At 41.1% G+C, this 22,097-nt stretch overlaps 1 protein-coding gene across 1 annotated transcript in view; it reads left to right on the top strand.

Moving 5' to 3' along the window:
* adamts6 (ADAM metallopeptidase with thrombospondin type 1 motif, 6) overlaps positions 1 to 22,097 on the top strand; it is a 58,794-nt gene that overhangs the window by 16,234 nt on the left and 20,463 nt on the right. The window contains exons 10-15 of the mRNA XM_062412254.1: positions 5,013 to 5,154; positions 9,132 to 9,239; positions 12,330 to 12,475; positions 14,324 to 14,387; positions 17,897 to 17,999; positions 19,470 to 19,603. Of these exons, the coding sequence (XP_062268238.1) occupies positions 5,013 to 5,154; positions 9,132 to 9,239; positions 12,330 to 12,475; positions 14,324 to 14,387; positions 17,897 to 17,999; positions 19,470 to 19,603 (697 nt within the window). The remainder of the gene's footprint in view (positions 1 to 5,012; positions 5,155 to 9,131; positions 9,240 to 12,329; positions 12,476 to 14,323; positions 14,388 to 17,896; positions 18,000 to 19,469; positions 19,604 to 22,097) is intronic.

Genomic DNA, 22,097 nt, shown 5'->3' with positions numbered 1-22,097 from the left:
TTCTTCTCCACTAATTATGGCAATCCATTTGGTCCAGGACAGTATCCCTGAATCCCAACAGCCTGGTCTCCAACAACTCTCTTTTTACTCTGACATTGGGGAAGCCTGGTTGCTCCACAGACCGAGCTGAAATTTGAATTATAAAAGCCATTATACTTTTTCCCTGAGAGGGCTCAGCGACTGCTGGGAAACGGCTTCATTGTTTGGGAATAACAATCAGAAAGTGGTCAGGATTGTTCTCTCAAATGAGAAGCATGCTATTCTACTTTAACTATCAGAGAATGAGGTCAAGGATTCCTCAGCAGCTCTCTGAAATGGCTTGCTCGCAGCAATGGCATGATGGCTGTAAAATGCTGCAAGGAGCCACGCTGACTCAGTGGAACTAGCGGACAGAACCAAGTTGTTCAGCAGAAATTGGAAAAACATGCCAGACACAGCTCAGAGTGAGTCACGGTGTCATTTGAGGTGATCCAATCAATATTTTTGTATTAACAATGGATGAAATTGGCGTGTATAATATGTTTCTCACTTGTAGTGAGAGAGACACATAATCCAATTCCTCGGTTTGAGTTTTTTAGTGTCTGACTTCATTTTTTTAATTTTTTGCAACTTTATTGTTTTGATTCAGCCTAACTGCTCTCATCTGTGTTGATTCTATAAGGCAGCTGTTAAAGTGGAAAAAAGGCTTGGATAAGCCCAGTGGTTCAGTGCTATAAAATTACTAGTGAGAATAAGAGTGGACTTAGGAGTTAAAGAGACAAATATTCCCTTAAGGAATTTGCGGAGAACCAAACAGAGCTACAAGCTGTGTGAAATTTGGACTTGGTGTCCAGAAACATGTCTCCAAATGGATGTTGATTTAAATATAGGCACGTTGGCTCAAACATGTACCACATCAACTTATAAATTTGAACATACTGTCAGGTCTGTGTGTGGTGCTTGGTGCAATTGTCTTTAAAAGAGCAGACTACTTCCAAGTGAAGTTGAACAGGATCCTATAGAGAGGGAAACAGCTGAAGGTTCATGCCAGGACACCGCTGCTTACTTAAAAACATTGGCAACATCACTGTCTGAAAGGAAGTTCTACTTAAATCGGATTTTTATGCTATAACAGGTGTGGTTTAAGTTGTAATCCTCTAGATTTCAGTCCTGGTTGATGTTAGGACACCCAGTTCAATATTACAGCAAATGCTCCTTCAGCAGCGTCTTCGTCCAGCAACAGAGGAGCAGCTGATGTGTCCGTTTACAGTGCACCCAAACAAAATCACATTGTTTTAATGCAGATGTCAGTTAAAAAATAATTGCGACCGCAGTCTGACCCCCTGCAAGATGTAATACTGATATGCCGCTGAAAAATGCAGAATATGACCACATCTTTTTTGGTGGAGCTGCTGCTGTCAACGCAACGTTCCTGTGGCTTCTTCAGAATAAAACACTCCATGAACAGAGAAGATAGTGATGAAATATCAATGCATGCCTATTGACAATAACTACCAAGTAAGAGAGGTAGAACTGAATGTAAATACAGTGAAAGTCTAGTTTAAAAATGAAAAGCTGACCATAAATAGTATCAAAAATAAGGTTTGACTTGATCCTGATTTGAAATCTGAAGGAGACAGTGATGTTAACAAGTTAACGGTTTTGTTTGGACTGGTACCTGCCTTACAAATGAGGTCAGAGGTCACAAGCTAGTGATAGAGAGTCTTACCTCAGGAGCTGGGAACAGGGACATCCAGTCCACTCCTCTAAAACCATTACCCTGCTCTGCTAATATGCATGCTCATGTATAAAGACTTAAATGTATCTGGCTTCCTATGATCTGCCCATGGTAGAAAGATGCAGAGCACATTATTCCCTTTTTTATCCTTTTATTTTATTGTCCTCTTGCTAATAGAGCCCATATATTTAAGCTTGCCCCTGCAAAGAAGAACCAGACAGGGTTCCAATTATCTAAATTTTTTGTCACAGACCCAGAAACACTGAACACAGAAATCTTTCCTTTTCAGTCTTTTCGTAGAGGACCTTTCTCACCACATTTTAGCTTGATCGCTCATCACTAAGACCTGAATGTTGCTTGCAGTTCCTAATAATACACAACCCTGTGGTGAAGTATTGATGGGATGTGTTGCAAGTCTGCGGTGGGTCTCGATGTGTGTGTGTGTTTGTGCATTCTTGTTTAGTTAGCAAGGCCCTCCAAGAAAGCGGATAATAGCGGCTGCGGTTGTCAGATGATGTTTCCGGCTGAAAGCTGTTTAAGGAGGGTTAGTGAACAGCACTTGTGACAGAGATGACAGTATTATATGCCAGCTTCCAGCTGGGACACAAAGAGTCGCTTCTCTGCCGCTCCGTCGGGTTCCTGTCCATTTCTGGCTCAAGTATCTGAGGACGACCGAGGCTGTGCTCCAAGGAAAAGGAGACACGAAGTTGTTTCACTGCATCTCAGAGCAGCATCACCCTTTGCTTGGTTTATTATACCTCCGTCTGTATCACTCTGTTGCTTCAGTTTTTGTCTTTTCATTTGGGTTTTATTGCCTTAAGCTTCTATGTTTCTTACAAAAGGGTTCTGTCTGTAAACTCCAATTATCCTCCCTTTCTCTCCCTCAATCAGGGTTTTGGATATCGCTCATGCTTCTCCTTGCCAAGTAAACAACTTTGGCTGTGGTGTTGGCCTAGATTCACCATCTTGCTCGAGCAATATGTTCTGCTTTGTTTGGGTTTTTTAGTAATGGTTTCTGAATGCACTCACAGTTCACTCACAGTTTATACTCTCAGGTCCGCATGCCAGTTTGCAATAAATGTTGAAAGGCAGGTGGTTTAGGGGTTATTAAACTCACTGAGACCATGTGCTCTGTTGATAATAGATTTGGGTGACTTGTGCCTTATGATAATTATAAGGTCAGTCGGTTTTAATCATGCTGCTGGTTCATCGTTGGTTCGCGGGACGGTTAATATCTACATGAATGACCGGTGTCAGAGTCCGAAGGACGCCCGTGCTCCTGCATATTAAAGGATATTTCCACACAGCATAATGAATTTGGCTGAATCCACCAGACAGGAAGCCTTTGCGACAGTGTCAAATAATAGCCCCTATGTTTAAACTTTGACTATTTTGTCTCCCTCCAAACCAATAAATAGTGAGGCTTGCCCTCAGTGCAAAGGGAGTCTGGGGGCCTCAGAGGCTCTCTCTGTGATGAGAGGGTCCTCCGGGGAACAAGAGCCAAGAAATAGGATTATTCCATTCAGTAACTGAGATCAGTGGATGGAGAGAGGAGGACAAGAGAATGAAAGCAAAAAGGAAGGGAGAAAAGGTTTGCTCCTCTCAGTCTGGAGCATTTAAGTTTAGCTTAAAATGCTTTTTTGAATGTGCCACTCTGTTATGGAGACAAACAGCTAACTAGATGTTGATTGATTGATTTATTTAGTAAAATATTGTCTTAGAGAACATATTTGATTTGAACATATTTGATAGACAGTGCAGTTCATCACTTAACAATGAAAAATATTGCATATTTAAAGGATGCATACTGTTTACCTGAAGACTGTTCTAGTCTTTTCTAGTGGAAGTAGAGATGAGTCATCCATCTTTATAAACAGTTTGTGATACATTTATACAGAGCTTTCCAGAGAACAGTATCTAGAATTATAAAATGTTATGCTGATGACATCAGACTAAATAGTTAGATTACTTCTGTTTGAAACACTTCCAATCAATCTAAACTGCAACTTCCTCTGAAATACACTTTTCTACTGGTCACAATACATATATTGGGACGTTTTTAAATGGCAATTTGAACAAATATAACAATATATCTCAAATTACAAGACACGCAAGTAATTCAAGTGAGACATGACTTGACAAATAACTCAGAGATGAACTAGTCTGTCTGCATATAACTAAAGTTAAGTGAGATAAAGAGATATTTTGGGGGAATTGGGTGAACCATCTGTTTAAAGTTCTCTTAGTTTCAGTCCTCAATCGTCTCCTCTCTTGTAATCCGGGCCCAAATCTCGGTCTGCTCAATCACAAAGCCCAGCTCTGCGTTATTGTTGTCACCAAGCCCACTTTTCCTTTCGAGGGATGGAAAGAATTCCACTGCATGTTGCAGCTGCCACAGCTGGAAAATAGCAGAGTGTTATAGTAAATAGTTGTAGTAATATTTTTTTGCCTCGAGTGAATCCTCTGACTCAGGGAGAAGCAGAGATTAGCCTGAAATGAAATACATCTGTGTTTGTTTATTGGAACTTGTCTTATCGTATGATTTCAGTCTCCTACACAGAAAAGGTGACAGGGTCAAAAGAATAACAGAGAATTATAATGTGTGAGTCATGTGTCAGCCCTCAGTGATGGGAAGAGAAAAAGCATCCATACAGCAGCACAGAGAGTCAAACATGCTCAGCATCTTAACCCAAAGCTAACAGACACACCAAAGACACAAAACATTTTTTTCTGCTAGAATACAAAACTAGTGTGTGTGTGTGTGTGTGTGTGTGTGTGTGTTGAGTTTTTTCTTCTGAGAGTTCTGTGTGAGTGCACATATTTCTATCTGACAAAACAGACTAAACATTATCCTAGGCCCTGGACATATGACCCATAGCTCACTCCAGACTCTTCTCCTTCTTTCCCTGCTCTGTCATTTTATTGGCTCCTCTGTGGATCCAGCTCAACCAGTGAAACACGCGCGCAGAGCCATATAATCAGAGAGAGTTTGTGCTTTAAGACAGGCAAATCGGCCGACAGCCTTCCCCCTTCGCCTCCGGTAAAATGTCTCGGCTTGTGCTTCAACACTCCCTTTGATTAGCAGGTGTTGATGTGTAATATCAACATGAATTACATGTCATTTTCAATCTTTGACAAGCTTCCTACAGTGGTAGTTTGGTGGTCAAATTAAATGAGTCAAACAGCACCTGCCATGGTCTAATAGAGAAGAGGCGGGGGGCGGGGGGAATTTATTGGTATAGAAAGGTTCCTTTGTGTAAGAAACAATCCTATTATAGGTTTGTTTTTTTGACAGCTCAGGTCGGGGGACGTGTCTGGACAATGAACCTCTGAAACGAGACTTCCTGTACCCAACAGTGGCCCCGGGGCAGGTGTACGACGCAGACGAGCAGTGTCGCTTCCAGTACGGGACTTCCTCCCGCCAGTGCAAGTATGGGGTAAGAAACCAGCATCTTTCACGCCACTCTGCTGATCACATGTTCTCTTCTCACTGAGCCAAAGCGACTGCTCTTACATGTTTAATAAGTTCACATAGGATGATGTAGACAAAGGTATCTCAAGGTTGATTTGCAGAAACACACAGACTGTGTACATAATGCTCATAGGGTCCAATCTGAATAGTCTCATGTCATTGGAAAAACTCTATAATTTGATTATAAACTTTTGATCACACTTTGAAAACTTTTCTTTTGACATGGAAATTTACAATTACCATGTTGCCTGACATTTTATAGCCAAAAAAATGTAAATGAATAATTAATTTCAATTTAAAATGTAATCATAATTGCCAGTTGCAGCCCTAGAACTCACTGAAAGAAGGTGTCCCTTACCTCTATGATGTCATCTAATAATCAGATCATAATAATCAGAGGTAGCCAATGGTATACATACTCTATATACAATAAGTTTAATATTTTAAAATTCATTGTGCTTCATCATCAAATTCTTGTCATCAGTTTTCACCGTATTTGTTTGGGCTAGGGTCAGGGTTAGTTAGTTGAAGTTCGGGACCATCTTGTTATAGCTTCCTTTTTAATCTGACGTAATTCCCTCATAGAGGTTTTTATTAATTATTAATCAATGACATTGCAAACAGATTTTACAATCACCTGGAACCTAACCCTCTGCATTAATCTGAATATATTTCTGACAAAAGCAAATCCAGATACAGAGAGCAGATTGTGGTATGCCCTTTGTGGATATTATATATAAGATTTAAAGTAAAGTTAGAGATTATACATTTGGTGCGATGCAGGAGGAAGGAAAACAGCAAGAAATGGGGGAGAGGGCCATTGAGACGCTGCAGGACATTTTTGACACTTTTATTTGAAAATCACATATATAATTAATCAATTATAAAACTGTTCCTGATAAACGTATGACACTAAACTACTTAGTTCAGTACAGTGAGGTACAGAGATCTGAAATTTGGGACAAAGACAGCACAGGTATCAAAGGAATGAGATTATCTTTTCTCTTATTTGAAGATGTGAGTGATGTGCAGCTAATAATAACAGTTTTTCTTCAAGTTTATGTCTCCCTAAACTTTTTAAATTTTGTGTCCTTTGATGATAATGATTCACCCTCTTGCCTGGATAATGAGGAAACCTTGATACAAGTTAAACAGGCAGTGAGAGACGCTTGCAGAAATCCGCATCCAATTTAATGAACAATAACGCAACATTGTGGGGGGGGGGGGCAGTGATTACTTGAGATCATGTAGTTATTTCATTTCATTGAAAGAAGTATCTGACAGCAGATTACAACATCCCCCAAATCGAGCCCTGTCATTTTGGCTCATAAGCTCATAATTGTGGTTTTAGATCAGCATGAAAGAAACACATTTATGAGATTTATGAGCGGATTGGATTCCGGCAATGATTCAATGGGGCTAGATTGGAGGTTTTAATCTGACAATCAGATCTGTTTCATACAGCCATCTGTGAAAGAGATGCCCTCTGCGACTGCTTACGGTACTGAATGGAATAGTCTGGTTTCTGTATCTAACGCTCAGCCTTACCCTGTTGAACTTTTCAAAATTAAGATGAGTATTTTGTCTATTTTCTAACTGTTGTGGACTCCAGAGGATACAGAGGAAAGGCAGACAAGTTAAACCTGAACAAATCAAAGTTTATCTCTAATATATCTATAAATAATGTCAAACAGTCATAATGTCCTTTTAATAATTCTCCTAAAAAACATGTTGGTCAACCTGCAACTCCTATGGCTTCAGGCTGAAAGATAAGAAAATGATTTGTAAGGTTTTTAACCAGAACAAACTGATATTCTGGTTACTAAGCTACATCATACTTATTTATCCTCAGGACAGGGTGGACAATTAACCACCGCACATGACCTGGTGTGTCCTGTACAACTGGTGTGTGAGCAATGATGTGCAGCAGTGGTTCCCAACCCAAACATCTGTTAAATTTCTTTTATAAAATAAATGTGTTACATTTTTATAGTTTCTTGCTGTTTTTCCAAATTAGTTTTTGAACTTTTTAGAAAGTTGGAGGGTTTGGTGAAGAGTTTGAGTCCACAAAACACTTTTGGTGTGTCCGGGATAAACAGTGTTGCAGCCAAATCCAAATCAATTGAAGAAATTAGTGACCTATCTAGAATATGGTTTCATACGAGTGTCTGTAAGCCCCGACATTCATATTCAACTCAAAACGGCATCAATAGTTTTTAGCCTTAATGTCCACTGATATCTTCCAACGAGGTACATTAAGGGACCGTTGGAAATGCTAACGTCAGCTAGCTTAGCCACTTAGGTACTTTTAGGCTTTAAACATGGTGAAAATGACATTGTTTCGAGTCAAATATGAATATCGTGGCTTACGGGCACTTGGACGAAACCAAGTGTCCGTATATACCAATGTTTAGGCAACATTGGTATAAGATGTTGGGAACCTCTCAAGCAGAGCAATATAACAAGCCATATTTCACTGAATATGGCCCCCTGAAGCCATCAAAGATTCCCATTAATTCTGAGACTTTAAAGATCCTTAAACCCAAGGGGTATTACAGACTTTGAATCACAGCACGAGACTGAAAAGAGAAAGAGTAACACAAACGTCAACAGAGGACATTTGTGTAATTTATAGGGACAATTAGTTTTTTAGTGACTTCTTCCAACTTCTCAGTTTGACTATAAGCCTGCATGTGCTCAAAGCTTCCAGACAAAGCTGTTTGTGTACTTTTCAAACCCGAGCGAGCTGAAAGTATGAAAAATAAACAACCGTTGATGGCTATATTAGCAAAAATCCTTCCTGACTGCCTTTGCCCTTTTTTTCATCTCCAGCTTGTTCTCTCTTTGCGTAAATCAATCAGGCCCGTATCCATGTTCGTTAAAGCCCTGGCTGCTGACCTTTCAGCTGGGCCCAGATAGTGAATGGAGCATTGGGTCAGGTTATTGAAACCAGCTGGCAGAGTGGAGTCACTGCAACCAGAGAGTGGCAGTTTGCTGCTTTATTTAATCTGGATAGGCTCAGGGAGCTGCAGGGCCGTGGCATATTTACTGACCCTGGGGGTCAGAATCTATGCGTGGGATCATAACTCTTTTTCATGGGCCTGCTCTTCTGCCTCACAATTGTCCTGTAAAAGCCTTTGAAGTGGAGACGTGAGGGAAGCCAGTTCAGTTAAATGGGAAATTTAATGCAAGGTTGTGCAGAGCTGTCCTTGTAACATGTGTTCACTTTATGGTTTTATTTATTTGGGGGCAACTTAGTGCTATCTTCCCAGACACACACCCACACACACACACACACACATACACACCATTCCTTCAGTAGTCTAAATGGATTCTCCTTACGTCCTAGACTGAGGGTGAGCAGGAGAAGACAGAGATATGATGTTTCTTCAGACCACTCAGTAATACTAAAGATATTTGTTCGGCCTACAACTCGTCTTTATCTAAGACTTGGGAGGCCTATTGCTCACTCTTGATTTCCCCTAAGCAGGAGAGAAGGGATTTCTTGAACTGATGTCACGGTCTCGTGTGGTCCTGAGATGAACGTGAGCAAACGTTAGTCATGGTGTTGATCCAGCTGACTCTTCATTTCTCATAAGAGAACATTAAGAGCAGCTAGTGACCCCTGGCATATTGCTCAAGATGCACGATGATCCAAAGCATATGGGCTCTTGCAGTTAGTTGCCTCTCGGCAGTGTTGATGTGGTCTCATCGAACTCCTCTAGTCCTCTGATTTGATCTGGAGTTGTGTAGATAGATTTCCATGCTGTTTGTGGTGGTGTTTTTTTGTTTGTCTCTTTGACGTTTGGTCAGAGAAAAAAACTCTATGTGGAAAATCACCTAAGGCTACTGATTAATCTTTCTCACCCTGATTCAGCAATATACCCTCTTGTCTGCTGAATTGATTTATTCTGATCAACTTGCTTTTGGCTTCTTTCCTAGGAAGTGTGTAGAGAGCTCTGGTGCCTTAGCAAAAGCAACCGCTGTGTAACAAACAGTATCCCGGCTGCAGAGGGGACTCTGTGCCAGACTGGCAGCATCGAGAAAGGGGTAAGTCATCAAATCCTTGTCAGGTGTTTAAAGGCTTACCAGAAAAACTCGTCGGTTGGAGTTCCAATATAGCCTTCACTTGTTCTTCGTTCCCCCAAACACAATGGAGAACTTTTTCCTGTCAATAGCATTTCAGGAGGATCAACAGAGTATTGATCCCCAACAGGTTTAATCATCAATAAATTGTCAAAGTTATTTAATCAAGAAAAATGTCGGATGCTCAAGCTTCTGTTCTCGTTCCAGATGTGAATACTGGCTCACCTTCTTAGTCTCCAACGATTTAAAACTGAATAATTTGATGTTTTGGGGGTTTTGATTGATGAAGAAGAATTAGAAGATTTCACCAACGACTTTCTTGATGTGTCTTGGATTAAATGATGAATGAATGATGAAAAATTAACTGAAAAACAAAAGTCCTTGTCAGATCAGGAGGAGGAGGGAGAAGTTAATAAGCCAGCTGACATTCAAACGCACACCTCTAATCTAATGTGTTTCTCTGATAAGCACTACACAACTCACTTTGATGTATAATTATACTAGTATATTCATGTTTTATGTCTAGACATTTTAACTTATAATACCTAATTAGTATTTATATGTTTATTTTTATTATGTGAACAGCACCCTTGTTAAGGAAGAGTCCTGTACTCAAATTTATGCTGGTGTGATCAGGCCTTTAGTCTAGATAATACACACACCTCACTGTGAATACTTTTCAGTGGCAGAACTTTCTACCCAAGAAATAGTTTGGATGAATTTCTCTTGAAAGCTCGATCTAACTACCTCAGAGTTACTGGGACTTAATCATATGTTGTCAACTCATCTTAATGATTTAAGTTGACATTTTTAACAGAGGCCGAAATCTTAGAGTTTTGAAATAATTAAATAACCTTAACTATCGGCATAACTTATTACCACAAGAGGTGTATTTGTCATTTGGGTGGAGCAACCCTTTGAGCTTCGGATAGTGCAGTACCTGGTGATGTGAAATGAGCACTCTGTTACTCTGCTCTAAGTGAGGCAATTAGCCTCAGTTAGTGGTACCTCACTGGCTCAGCTTGCATCTGTTCCGCTCTGGGAAGGGTGTACCGCTCCCTGCGTGTGCACTCATGCAGTGGGAGCCACCAAACACACACACATACACCCACACGCAAGCAGGCCAGGCTTGAGGTCATCAGCCCGCTGTTGATGCCAGCCAGGTTAGGGAGACAGTTTTAACACGGATTATGGCAGCCATTGTCACTGGATGGTCCGAGGTCTAAAAGGGAAGAATAGCAGAGTGTCACGAGCTGTCACCCGTGATTACCATTAGCTCAGTGGAGCCTTTGAGGGTCGGGGCCCACGGACAGGGTCCTGGACAACACAGGGGGCCCCAGGTTGAGCCTGGGGGGCTTTGGAACAGCTTTTGGAGCAGCTTTAGGAGAGCCGGTGGCATACCCTGTCTGCCCCTGCCGGGGGCAGCTTCAAAGGAATATGAATGTCAGCCATTTCTCAACCAGCGTGTAATGGAGAGAGGCCCTTCCAACAGGAGCAGGGAGAGAGGGGGGCAGAGAATGGGGGAGGGGTAGCAGGAGGTGGGAGAGTGGCAGAAACTGACCAATGGAGTGTTTTTTTGTGTTCACATAGACTCACACAGATATACTCCAAGATTGTTTCAAAAAGCAGACCTCATCTTCCTTCCTTCTGTGTCATGCTCCCTCCGCCCTTCTTCCCATCTCTACGTGTCCTCGCTCCTCTCTGCCACAGCTAATCATGTTTACATAGCTTCTCAGGATGTGAGTGAGTAATTGTGAAATAGGACAGTGGCCCAACGTAGCCCTCACCTTGACTGTCCCCGTCTCTCTGGGTTCTTAACCTACTGACACAGTTGGAAAGACAAAGGGCTGTCTCTGATCCCCTCTTCCTTCTGGATCTCTGGACAGCTTAGCACGAGGCTTAAAACACTACTGACACGCTGGACAGGGCTTTCAATCCCTCACCTACCTCTGAAACCACGCCACACTACACTGGAAACACTACACAAGAGAACGTGCTTGATCAGTCAGATGACGTGAATTAAGCTTCGGTATCATAATGGTTAAGGAAGGGAACCTTTTCAGGGAAATAGCAAAACATGTGTTGCTCAAAGCGGATCAGTTCTAACACATAATTCTGTCTTAAAACTACACTTTTTTTTAGTTTTTACAGTCAACCAAATACAAATTAAAGATTAATCATTTTCATTTGATTTGTAAGATAAGTCCGTTTTAGAGATGTTTGTGTTTATGAACTTTGAACAGAAGCAGGGTGTTGTGTACGTCCTGCATACAGCTTTTAAGCTGAGCTCGCAGCTATCAGCCGGCTCACCTAGGCCTAAAAACATTGAATTATTGAATGAAACTTCTTGTAACACCAGCACAACTGGAGAAGAATCATTAAATCAATATTTACCTGGAGTTTTGAAGCATTAACTAACAATAGGCAACATTTTTGGTCATAATTGTCAAAGTAAAGTAAAGATATTCGTTGTGAATTTAAGTTTTAAACAGAAGATTGGGATCCTCAATTAATATAGCTTTATATAACATTTATATCACTATTCATATTGAACCCTTGAAAGAAAGGAAAGAAAAAACAACTACTCCTTCAGCAATACGCAGGACGCGACCTAATTGAGTCAGATAAAAGGTACAACAATGATGTTCACCAAGAAGGAAACCAGGATGGCAATAACAAAATGGAAAATGATAGGTAGGAGATAACAGGACTAATGCGGAATTGTAATAATAGGGTGTCTTCACAAGTTCCCGCTAAAGTGTGTTTTGCAATGGAGGGGGAGAGAGGGCGTTATTGAAGGAAAGTCAGTCAGTATGTATATTCGGCATTTTACTGTAGGCAGTCGCACATGCATTTATTGTGAGCTCATGGAAAACTGTAAGACTGACATTTTTCTGTGTGGTGATAAGTTGCATGTTATTTTGAGTCTTAGCTGAGGTCTCTAAAACAGTGTTTAGTGTCTCTGTGTTTTTGTTGTTGAAGAGTTAACCCCTCTGCACAATAACCAAACTTTACCCCCTCTCTGTGTGTGTTTTGCTGTTTCCACCCGGCCAGTGGTGCTACCAGGGGGAGTGTGTTGGGTTCGGTACCTGGCCTCAGAGTGTGGACGGAGGCTGGGGCCCCTGGTCCATGTGGGGGGAGTGCAGCAGGACCTGTGGGGGCGGTGTATCCTCCTCCATGAGGCACTGTGACAGCCCAGCGTAAGTAGGCAAAGTAAGCCACAGCAAGCTGAACACACACATCCAGGTCCTGCCTACAGGTGTGTGTTTGTGTGTATGTGCACATGTGTATGCCGTGTGGTTTTGTGTGCGTCTGAGTGGTAGTAAAGATACTAGTACAGATAATTAGAAGCAAATTGGTAATGAAACATTTACAAGGGTATATGTTTACTTCCTTTCCTTGATAGCTTTTCATTTAAAGCTCAAAGGGAAGACTTGTTCTCAAACATTAACCTTTTATTGTCTCACAGTTTTTTATATTGACAAACAAATGACCCATCAACATAGCCTGTTCAATCTGTGGTACAACAGACAGTACACTGGTTCCAAAATTGTAACGCCGCACAATTTCATATATGTGTTTCTTGATGCTCTCTGATCCACAATACCATGCAGGACACAGTCTTTCAAATAAGGCTTCAAAGATCCCATCATGTATGCAATGGTTCTCTACTTGAAAGCGGATTTAAAGTTAGTCACTCAAGATATTCTTTGGAATTGCGGGGAGATTTAACGTGCTATTAGCATTTAAATGCTGAGTCAAGCCAGAGTTACAAGGTACACATGTGTTTGCTTTGAGTAGAAGGAGGTGCAGCTGTCAAATCCAAGAAAGACATAATAGCAGTGACTATAAGTCTGAAGTTGCTTCTTCATTTACCAAAGATATACAACCCACACTTGAGAGAAGGGGAGAAAGCCTCTGTGGATTTAAACTGTAGAAAGTAAGGGGGGACCATTATGGCAGAATGTCTTACATTTTCAATCAAGGCAAGCATGTCCCCAAACATAATTCTACATCAGTCTTATTAAACTGAAATCACTTCAAAGACAAATGTTATGCCATATTGTACATGTTATTGTATCAAGACACAAGTGCACTGGCTTCAGTTTTCCTCCACGATTTGGTGATTTTGGTGACTGGATGATCTATTAGCTTAAGATGGACTTAAAGACACAACTCTCTCTCCACAGCATATTATTGCGTGGTTGTGTTTAAAGGCCTCCTGTGTGTCCTCACCAGACAAGTCATTGTCCAATGCATCTCCGTCTGGCAGCTAGACGTCTGGGATCTTTATCCATCTTCAGTGTTTGCATTCCACTGTTTTGGAAGCTAGATATTACGTCAAACACGTCATGGGAAGACACAAGAAAGAGCCAGGGCGAACCAGACGGAAGGGGAAAGGGGGGGGGGGGGGGGGGGGGGGGCAGGAAAGAGGAGAAGGCACCGGTATAATGTGGAACACCTGTGTAAGGTGATCGCCGCTGCTCTGGCATCAGTGCAAAGAGGAGGGTGAGAGAGAAAACACAGTCATACCAGCCGTTAACTCATTCATTACAGAGCCGGTCTCAGAGTTGTTTTGCAGTCAAGTGGAGGAAAGGGAGGCAAATGAAGATGAGAAGAAGGGAAGAGACGATACGAGCAGAACAACTCGTAAACGCAGTAGATGTGAAGTGAAGAGCGAATGACGAAAAAGAACTGAGTCAAGAATCGCTCTGAGGTTACACACTTGAGTCTCCCTCCCAAATCTAAATGTCATGTCACACTTAAAAGCTCTTAGGACAGCTTGGATTTCATGAATGAATCATGGGCACAGATGCTCAGCAAAGCAGCAAATGCAGACAGACTTCTGGCAGAGTTTTTAATTTTTTTAGGCCTGTTTCATGACCTGCCGTCACTAAACCTTTCCTGACACACTCACAGCGTTCCGCAGACTGTTTCTGTGGAGAATTCATTTGTGATTTGAGCATTTATGGTGCTCGATGTGATGTGTTGAAAATGTCGTCTCACTTTTCAATCACCTGCTCATTCACTTCTCCTGTGTCTCTCAGTCCGTCTGGGGGAGGCAAGTACTGTCTTGGAGAGAGGAAACGCTACAGATCCTGTAACACTGACGTGAGTTTCTTAATTTCTTTGTTCTACGCTGTCTGCTTGGTTTTTAGGTTAGTGTACAACTCAAAGGGCTTCATACCACTCACAGTTTCAGATTGCTACTCTTACCAAACCCTCTCTAAACATTGTTCTTATTGTCAAACTGCCATATTCCAAATAAGAGAAGATATTAGTTGTGTTCACTTATTACTGTGCACTCACAACAATGAGCGCAATGAGTGGCAAGACAAGCAGTCACCGTACCACCAACAGACTTGCCCTGGGTTTGCCACTCAGATTTCATATGGGCTACCCTACCTTATTGACCTTGTCAGCAACAAGGACAAGCTCTGACTCCATTATTTTTTCACCGGAAGTGAGAACTTGCCGTATTAGCTGTGCAGCCAACGGTCGGCTTTATCCACCATAGGCCGTGAAGACTGCGTAATCAGCCAATATACTGCTAAAGCACGCAGTTAGGTAGTAAACCAGTTAATGCTGAATGCAACTTTGTGCCTAAGATCACATTTTTAATGGACTTACAGTCAGGAGCCTTGTGCATCCTCTTCCTTGTTTTTATAATAGTCATTCATAGAAACCAGAAGTTAAAGATATGGATATGGAAAGAACCGGAAAACGTGGATTGGCTCTGGTTTGTAAAAGGACTGAGGTAGTCGGTCTGTTGAGGCTTTCTGTGTCAAGATGGATTTGGCCTGTCACAGCATGACTGCTGCACCTCCTCTTTGCTGCTCCGTGTTCCTCCTGCAGAACATGTTATCCTAGGAATGGCTCTACAAGGAGCGCAGAGATCAGCTAGCAGCATCGAGTCAACTTTAAGCTGTCTGACACGCTTTCTTCCTGGAACGCAGAAGAGATGATGATACAAATGTACGAGGCTGTGATTCTATATTCCCCTGGTGACTCTGGGCTTATTCGTCTCTTTGTCACTTTATAATTCATATATTATTTGTGACATTTCACTTGAGTCAACGATGATTGCCATTTCAGAGTGCTGGAGCAATGCTTTAAACAAATATTTCAGATGGCTGCAAGTTGAGATCTCAGTTCAACCTTTTTTTTTCACCAGGTGAAAAGTGAACTAGTTAGGGTCCTGGTGGACATTTAACCGCAAACCTAAACCGTTATTTCATCACACTGACCACACCTTGTCCAGGGAAGTGTGTGTGTGTGTGTGTGTGTGTGTGTCTGTGTTTGTTTGTGTGTGTTTGTGTGAGCACCAGATATAGATCCAATGACACACTATCTATTACACACAATATATTTTGATGTTTATATGCCAGCTATTTTCCCTCTCGTCACTATAACCATCAGATATTATATTTTGATGGTGCCTCCCTTCCTTCCTGTCAGTACTGTGTTTGCTCTTACATCAAAAGGCTTCTCCATAAACATAATGCTCTACTTCAGAGTTATGGAAGGATCATTTTCTAATCGGCTATCCATAAAGTTAGTGTCGTACTGCCATGAAGTTCAGGGACTTGAAAGACAAATGATTTAAGACTAAGAGTCTACAGCCACATGACAGGCTCTGTGAGGCTGTAGTTGTTATTAGTGTTTAGTTTAGACACTTGGTCATTGACAAATTTAAGTTTTGACCTGATAACGATGCAAGTTAATGTATTACCATAATCATCACAATAAGCACTGTGGTGGATGTGAATGCCTGTGCCAAATTACATTTATCGAGACATTTCTATGAAAAAAGTAAAAGAAAGTCACAAGATGACCTGTATTATTAGTATTAATCATGAATATTTCCTCAAAATGTTGTCCATCAGGTGATAATTACAGGATAAGTTAAAGAGCCAATCTGCTGGTGGCGCTAGGGGAAAAATATCAGAGGCTTAACAAAGATATCAAGCTTCATCCTCTGGGCACCATGAACTGCTTCCAATAGTATTTCAGTTGGTAACAAAAGCTCCTCATCAACAATCAACAGCAATGTACATTTTGAACATCTATAAATCATTTGAATCATTTATGAAGAAGAAACACCCAACATGCTCTGGTTCTACACGTTTAAATGTGCAGACCTCTTTTCTGTAGACTCTATGTTACAATAGCAGGTTAATTAAAAAAGAAAACAATTCTTGATTGCTGCCCCAATAATGTGATTTTAAATTGTTCCTTCCCGTAGGCACGTGTAGCACACAGCCAAATATCATTTAGCTGTGCATTGTCATTTCACCACACACTTGTAATAATATTATTTTGTCTCTTCTGAATCATTCTGCATGTTTGATGTGCAAGTTTCAAGCTGCCATATTGGCAAAACACTTGAGTGGTAATGAAAGTGGCCCAGCCTCCCTGTGGCCCACTCCAGCATGGAACACTTTCAGCATGTGAAATACAGCTTTGACCTGAGAGCTTTTATTTGTCCTGGGGGAGAGTGTTTGGGGGTTTCTAAGGACCTTTTCACACCAATAAAATGCTTCTTTCCACTTTTTTTTACCCCCTCTTACTGGAGCAACATCCATATAGTGAAGTCCCATCCCAGATAAATCAATCCGAAATCCGAGCCAGAACCAGGTCCGCACCAGCCTGCACTGCGCTGGGCTACTCCCTCCTCTGGTTGGGGTTTATGTTTCTAATTACCCGGCCAAAGAAGTGCTTCATTATCCATCATAAATCCACACATGAAAACAAAGCAATCTCTCAGAATGCAAAATACACTGCTCTCAATTAGGGATTCCAAGGAACGAGTCTGTTTTAGCGTCCGACAATAAAATGTGACATCTTGTGACATCTATTGTGCATTTGTTAGTAAAAGCCTCCCAGCATAAAGAAGAGGTCTCAGCAGACAATTCACTTACTTAAATGGTAACAGCATGCTCGCCTGCATGTAAAGATTTTAAAGGGCCTTACCAGTGTGATTGCGGGGTTAACACAAATAGCGTACATTTTCCCCATTCTTTAACACATACTCCACATATTTACATGTTTTTCATTTAGTTTGAGGCATTTATGGGGTTTTGGTAATTGGGGTATGATAATAAAATGAATTGGCAGAGTCTTTAAACCATTTTGAGGTGTGTAATCCCCCAGAACAACCTTCCTCATTTGTTAACTCTGAAACAATAATGCTCACTCACAACTTTGGCTCAGTGTGATGCATGATTGATGTTCCATGTGAAGGATCAACTTTCTTTTCCCTTTTGTTCCTTAGTTTGTTTTGTATGAAAATCTTTTTTAAGGCCATACCAGCAGAAGAATACAACAACACTGTTTCTAGGCAACTTCCTGGAGGAAAAGATAATACAAATAATGAATTCCTCATAATGTGTGTTGTGATGATCCATGATTGGTAAAAAAGATAGTTATTGAGTAAAATGTAAAGAGGCCACTTGGTCTTAGTCTGTCTTTGAATGTAAACATACATTTTTAGTATCGTAGCATGAATCTCCTTGAGGGTTTGAAGCTAATTGACTGTTGTTGGTAGATGACTCAACATCTATGATCAGTCATAAACAGGCCGAATAATGATCAAATGTTTTCTCTTGTTCCTTCCGTAGGCGTGTGCTGCAGGATCCCGTGACTTCCGAGAGAAGCAGTGCGCCGATTTCGACAGCCTGCCTTTCCGTGGGAAGTACTACAACTGGAAGCCTTACACTGGAGGTGAGTCATGACAGCAATTTGTAAATCTTTTGATAAGTTTGTCTGTTAAGCTTAGTTTGGAACTTAACAAAATCCGGGTGTACCGTTAAAAGCTGTGCAATTTGGTTCTGGCTGGTCCCAAATCAGCTTTAAACCATTTCACTCTGCTTCCTGAAACTTAACAGAAAGTGACTGTGGCTGTAATATAACTGACAAAATTTCAAACCTCAGTGATGAATTTGTATTAAACTTAAGTGAAGGTATTACAGAGTTAAGTTGTTTTCATGCATTATGGTTAAGTAAGAACCAATGCTATTGAGCTATTAATTAGCATAATGTTTTGTGATTGGAGGTATTGTTTTATTTTTGTGTAATTTGAAATCCAGTTGTCATCTAGTTAGTTACTCCACAGTTGCACGTAGTGTTATGGTGGTTATACATAGTTTGTGACAAGTTTGTTGGGTGCAAAAGCCTCATTATAGTCATGTGCAATTCTGTGCTTTATAAACAATTATGTTAAAAGTTTGTGCTTGTGAGAAGGTTGTTGTGTTCAATATCTATGTTACTTAGTGCTGTGCTGTAAAGCTTCCCTGTCATTATTTTTGTGCCACACGTGACCTGCTTGTTTACCCAGTTCACAATTACAGAGAGAAGGTGTCTCTGATGAGTAAAGAATTCTTGAGATTCCTCTTCACTGTGCCATGATTGAAGAGCCTCTCTGGTCAAATCTGCTGCTGGCCCAGCCTGGAAGATTTTAAATCTTGGACAGATATCAATGTCCTGACACAACTCATGTCATGAATCTCCCAGGACAAGAGCTGGAGCTCATTCTTTGGTCTATTCTGGATCAGCACTTATCTGGCTAAGCCAGAATGGGTGGAAATGCAATTGTACTATCACAGCTATTGGCAGCGGTGAAGGACTGCAGGCCTTGTTCTCCCCCTAAGTTCTCCCCTTGATGTCTGCAGATCATGGAAAATATCCACTTCCCTAAAAACACAGATAGCTCAAAGAAAAAGGGATAAGAGTTTGAAACATGCAAACATGGCTTTTATTTTCCTTCGATGATGGAAAAGCTTAAATTACATCTCTTTTATCACTAGGGTCTGTTTTGTCAAATCCATCACCTCCTGCCTCACAGCACTCTGCGGGCTGGGAGCTGTCATGTACAAACAGTGGATAACCTGCTCGTGGATGTCAGTGAAATTGTTACTGGCAGCCAGTCCCGTCTCTGATGGTGTCAGTGTTACAGTGATGTCATATCTGTGGGTTTAGATCTGAGCACCACCGTCTTTAGTCCACATGATTATTATTGTTGACAAGTTGATAGGAGATCCCAGAGCTGACTGCAAGTCCCGGGAATAAATGAGTGTGTTCGCATTTCAGGTTCTAATAGAGTTTGTGCTGTGTTGTGTGTGTTGTTGTGTTGTACGAGTGCAGACTGAACTGTGGATAACTGTGAGCTCTGTCTGTGTATTCTGTGTAACCCAGGTGGTGTGAAGCCCTGCGCTCTGAACTGCCTGGCAGAGGGCTACAACTTCTACACCGAGCGCTCTCCTGCTGTCATAGATGGCACCCGATGTCAGGCTGACTCCCTGAACATTTGCATCAATGGAGAGTGTAAGGTAAGGGAGCAGTGCCTTGTTGCCAAGATACCAGATCACCGGAGCACCAAATAATATAGATCTAATGGGGAATTGATCGGATGAAGTGATGTTGCCACTTTCCCAAAACTGAGAATTTACTTTGATGAGTACAATGTTTTTATATCTGATATACGAAATACCCGGAGCTTTGCAAATATAACATAAGTCGGACTATGATAAACTCTTGTTTCTTCAGCCTGGCAACATTCGAAATAGCGAGATAGCAATTCAATGGTTATGTTTGGTATTATAGATAATTACTTGAAACATGGTTACAAATAAGTTATAGTGCACTTCTCAATCTTTAATGAATGTCCAATTACATTAGGGCCTTCTATCGCACGTCCCAGTCTTGCTCAGTGGACATAGTTATGATGGAGATCACGTGACCAAGGTTCCATTCCCAGGTCACAAACTGATTCAGAGTAAAGCTTCAGGGAAATCTGGAAAGTGGACCTTGAGACAAATTGTTTTCAGCCACTGTTTCCAAGGTCTAGAATGAACTTTCATGTCGAGTTGTAATTCTGTATTCATAGTTTGTTGTTAAAGGACTGATACTTATAATTAACATTTTATTGTATTTTCTATCTCATTGATTAAACCTGGGGGTATCATAGTGGGGTCAAGGCACCGCTAAGTGTCCTTGAGGGGTTCCAGGGGTTCTGTGGCAAAAAGGGAATAATTTATTTTCTCCATAACTTCACCCATAAGTAGCACACTCAGAGAATGTATGACTATTTCGGTCCTGAATTTCATACACTTCCTGAAATAAAACATCCAAACCCCAAGTCAAATGGGGTCTGTGGTCTAGTATGTGTCAGTTAAGGGATCTTTGAACTGCAAAGGTTTGAAAACCACTGGATTAGAGTATAATTCCTCCTTAAATAGAATGTGTTATTTCTAGATCTGGTCAATCCTGCGAAATGAGGGCAAATGAGGCAGATTTGTAGAATATGAAATGAAAAGTTGATGCCAGTAATTCTCCAAACTAAATCCAATATTATGATTGATTTGGATGTGAAATGTATGTCAGATGTAATAAAAAAAACATTATGCGTCTGCTGCCACGACACAGTATGACATCATCTTCGTTGGCCTATTGTGAATGTTTGTGGCCGACATTGTGTTGAGTTAAAGTTGGAGTGACATTTCATTTCTATGTTAGCTGGCCTAGCAAAGGTTTCCTTAGCCTCTGTGCCTCAAGTTCGGGAGATAGTGACTGCATAAACATGGCTGCAAAAAAAACAGCACCATTCTCCGGTGCGGAACAATCAGACTTTGAGCTGCTGATTGTGGCTGATTGTGATCGAATGGCCGGCATTGCTAGTTTTGACTCTTATCAGGGCTCTGCAGTCGTGACCAGGATTGTTTTGTGATAAATAAACACAAAAATCATTGTTTTTATTGAATGATAATTTTATATATATTTGGAAAAGGTTGATTCAATAACAAGGCAAAAGAGTATTTTATCAGAAGGATTTGGCAGCTGGTGCTGTCTTTGTTTTCATGAGCATAAATTACTATGTACAGTATGTGTGTGTGTGTGTGTGTGTGTGTGTGTGTGTGTGTGTGTGTGTGTGTGTGTGTGTGTGTGTGTGTGTGTGGAGAAATAAGTTTTTTTGTGGATTTTCTGAGCTGCAGCTGAAATAACTTTTTGGTGCCTCACTTTAAGTATTTGTTTTGACTTCCACCTGACCGTACAATTTGATTCCTGTTTGGCGTGAAACTCTTTCGCCTGTGCCCACAACATTACTCTGATTCTAATATAAAAACACAACATGATGTGTGTTTTAATGGGAAGAGAACTCTGAGTGGTGGAATATTCCCTACCAAAGGCACATAGCAGGTTTATTTCCAGTCTGAAACCAGCATGTTGTTTTATTTCAGGGGCTGGCTCTCTGGGTTCACTGCCACATGATAAATCTCTGGAACACTGTCTACTTGGAAAGATGTCAGGAACACTAAAAACTGCGAAGGTCTTGCACATGTGCTGGAGAGACAGAAAGGGAGAGAGAGAGAGAGAGAGAGAGAGAGAGAGAGAGAGAGAGAGAGAGAGAGAGAGAGAGAGAGAGAGAGAGAGAGAGATAAAGAGAGAGGAGAGATAGAGATAGAGAACAGAAAGAACCTGGGAGGTCCAAAGGAGGAGTGGAGATGTCAGTGACAGCAGAGATCCTCCCAGTTGTATTGTCACACAGTATTAGGTTGGCAAAGCTGTTATCACCCAGTTTAAAGGCTGGAGCTGTGTCTGGTAAAGTCCCTCACTGCTCTGTATAGTGGCGAGATGCAGCTAGGTGATTATTTCATCAGTGATTAATCTTCAGCTGTTTTCTCAAACTATTGATTAGTTGTTTGGTCCATTAAATCTGATAAAAGAGTAATTTCTGATGTTTATAAAAGCCATCTGAAACTTAAGTATATTCACTTTGCCGTCATATTAAACATTCAATTTGAGCAAATCCTCATACTGGAGAAG

This window comes from Platichthys flesus, chromosome 19 (genome assembly GCF_949316205.1).
Source record: "Platichthys flesus chromosome 19, fPlaFle2.1, whole genome shotgun sequence".
Classification (NCBI taxonomy): Eukaryota; Metazoa; Chordata; class Actinopteri; order Pleuronectiformes; family Pleuronectidae; genus Platichthys; species Platichthys flesus.
The sequence above is the reverse complement of the archived record's forward strand: the minus strand, read 5'-3'. Positions and strand labels throughout refer to the sequence as shown.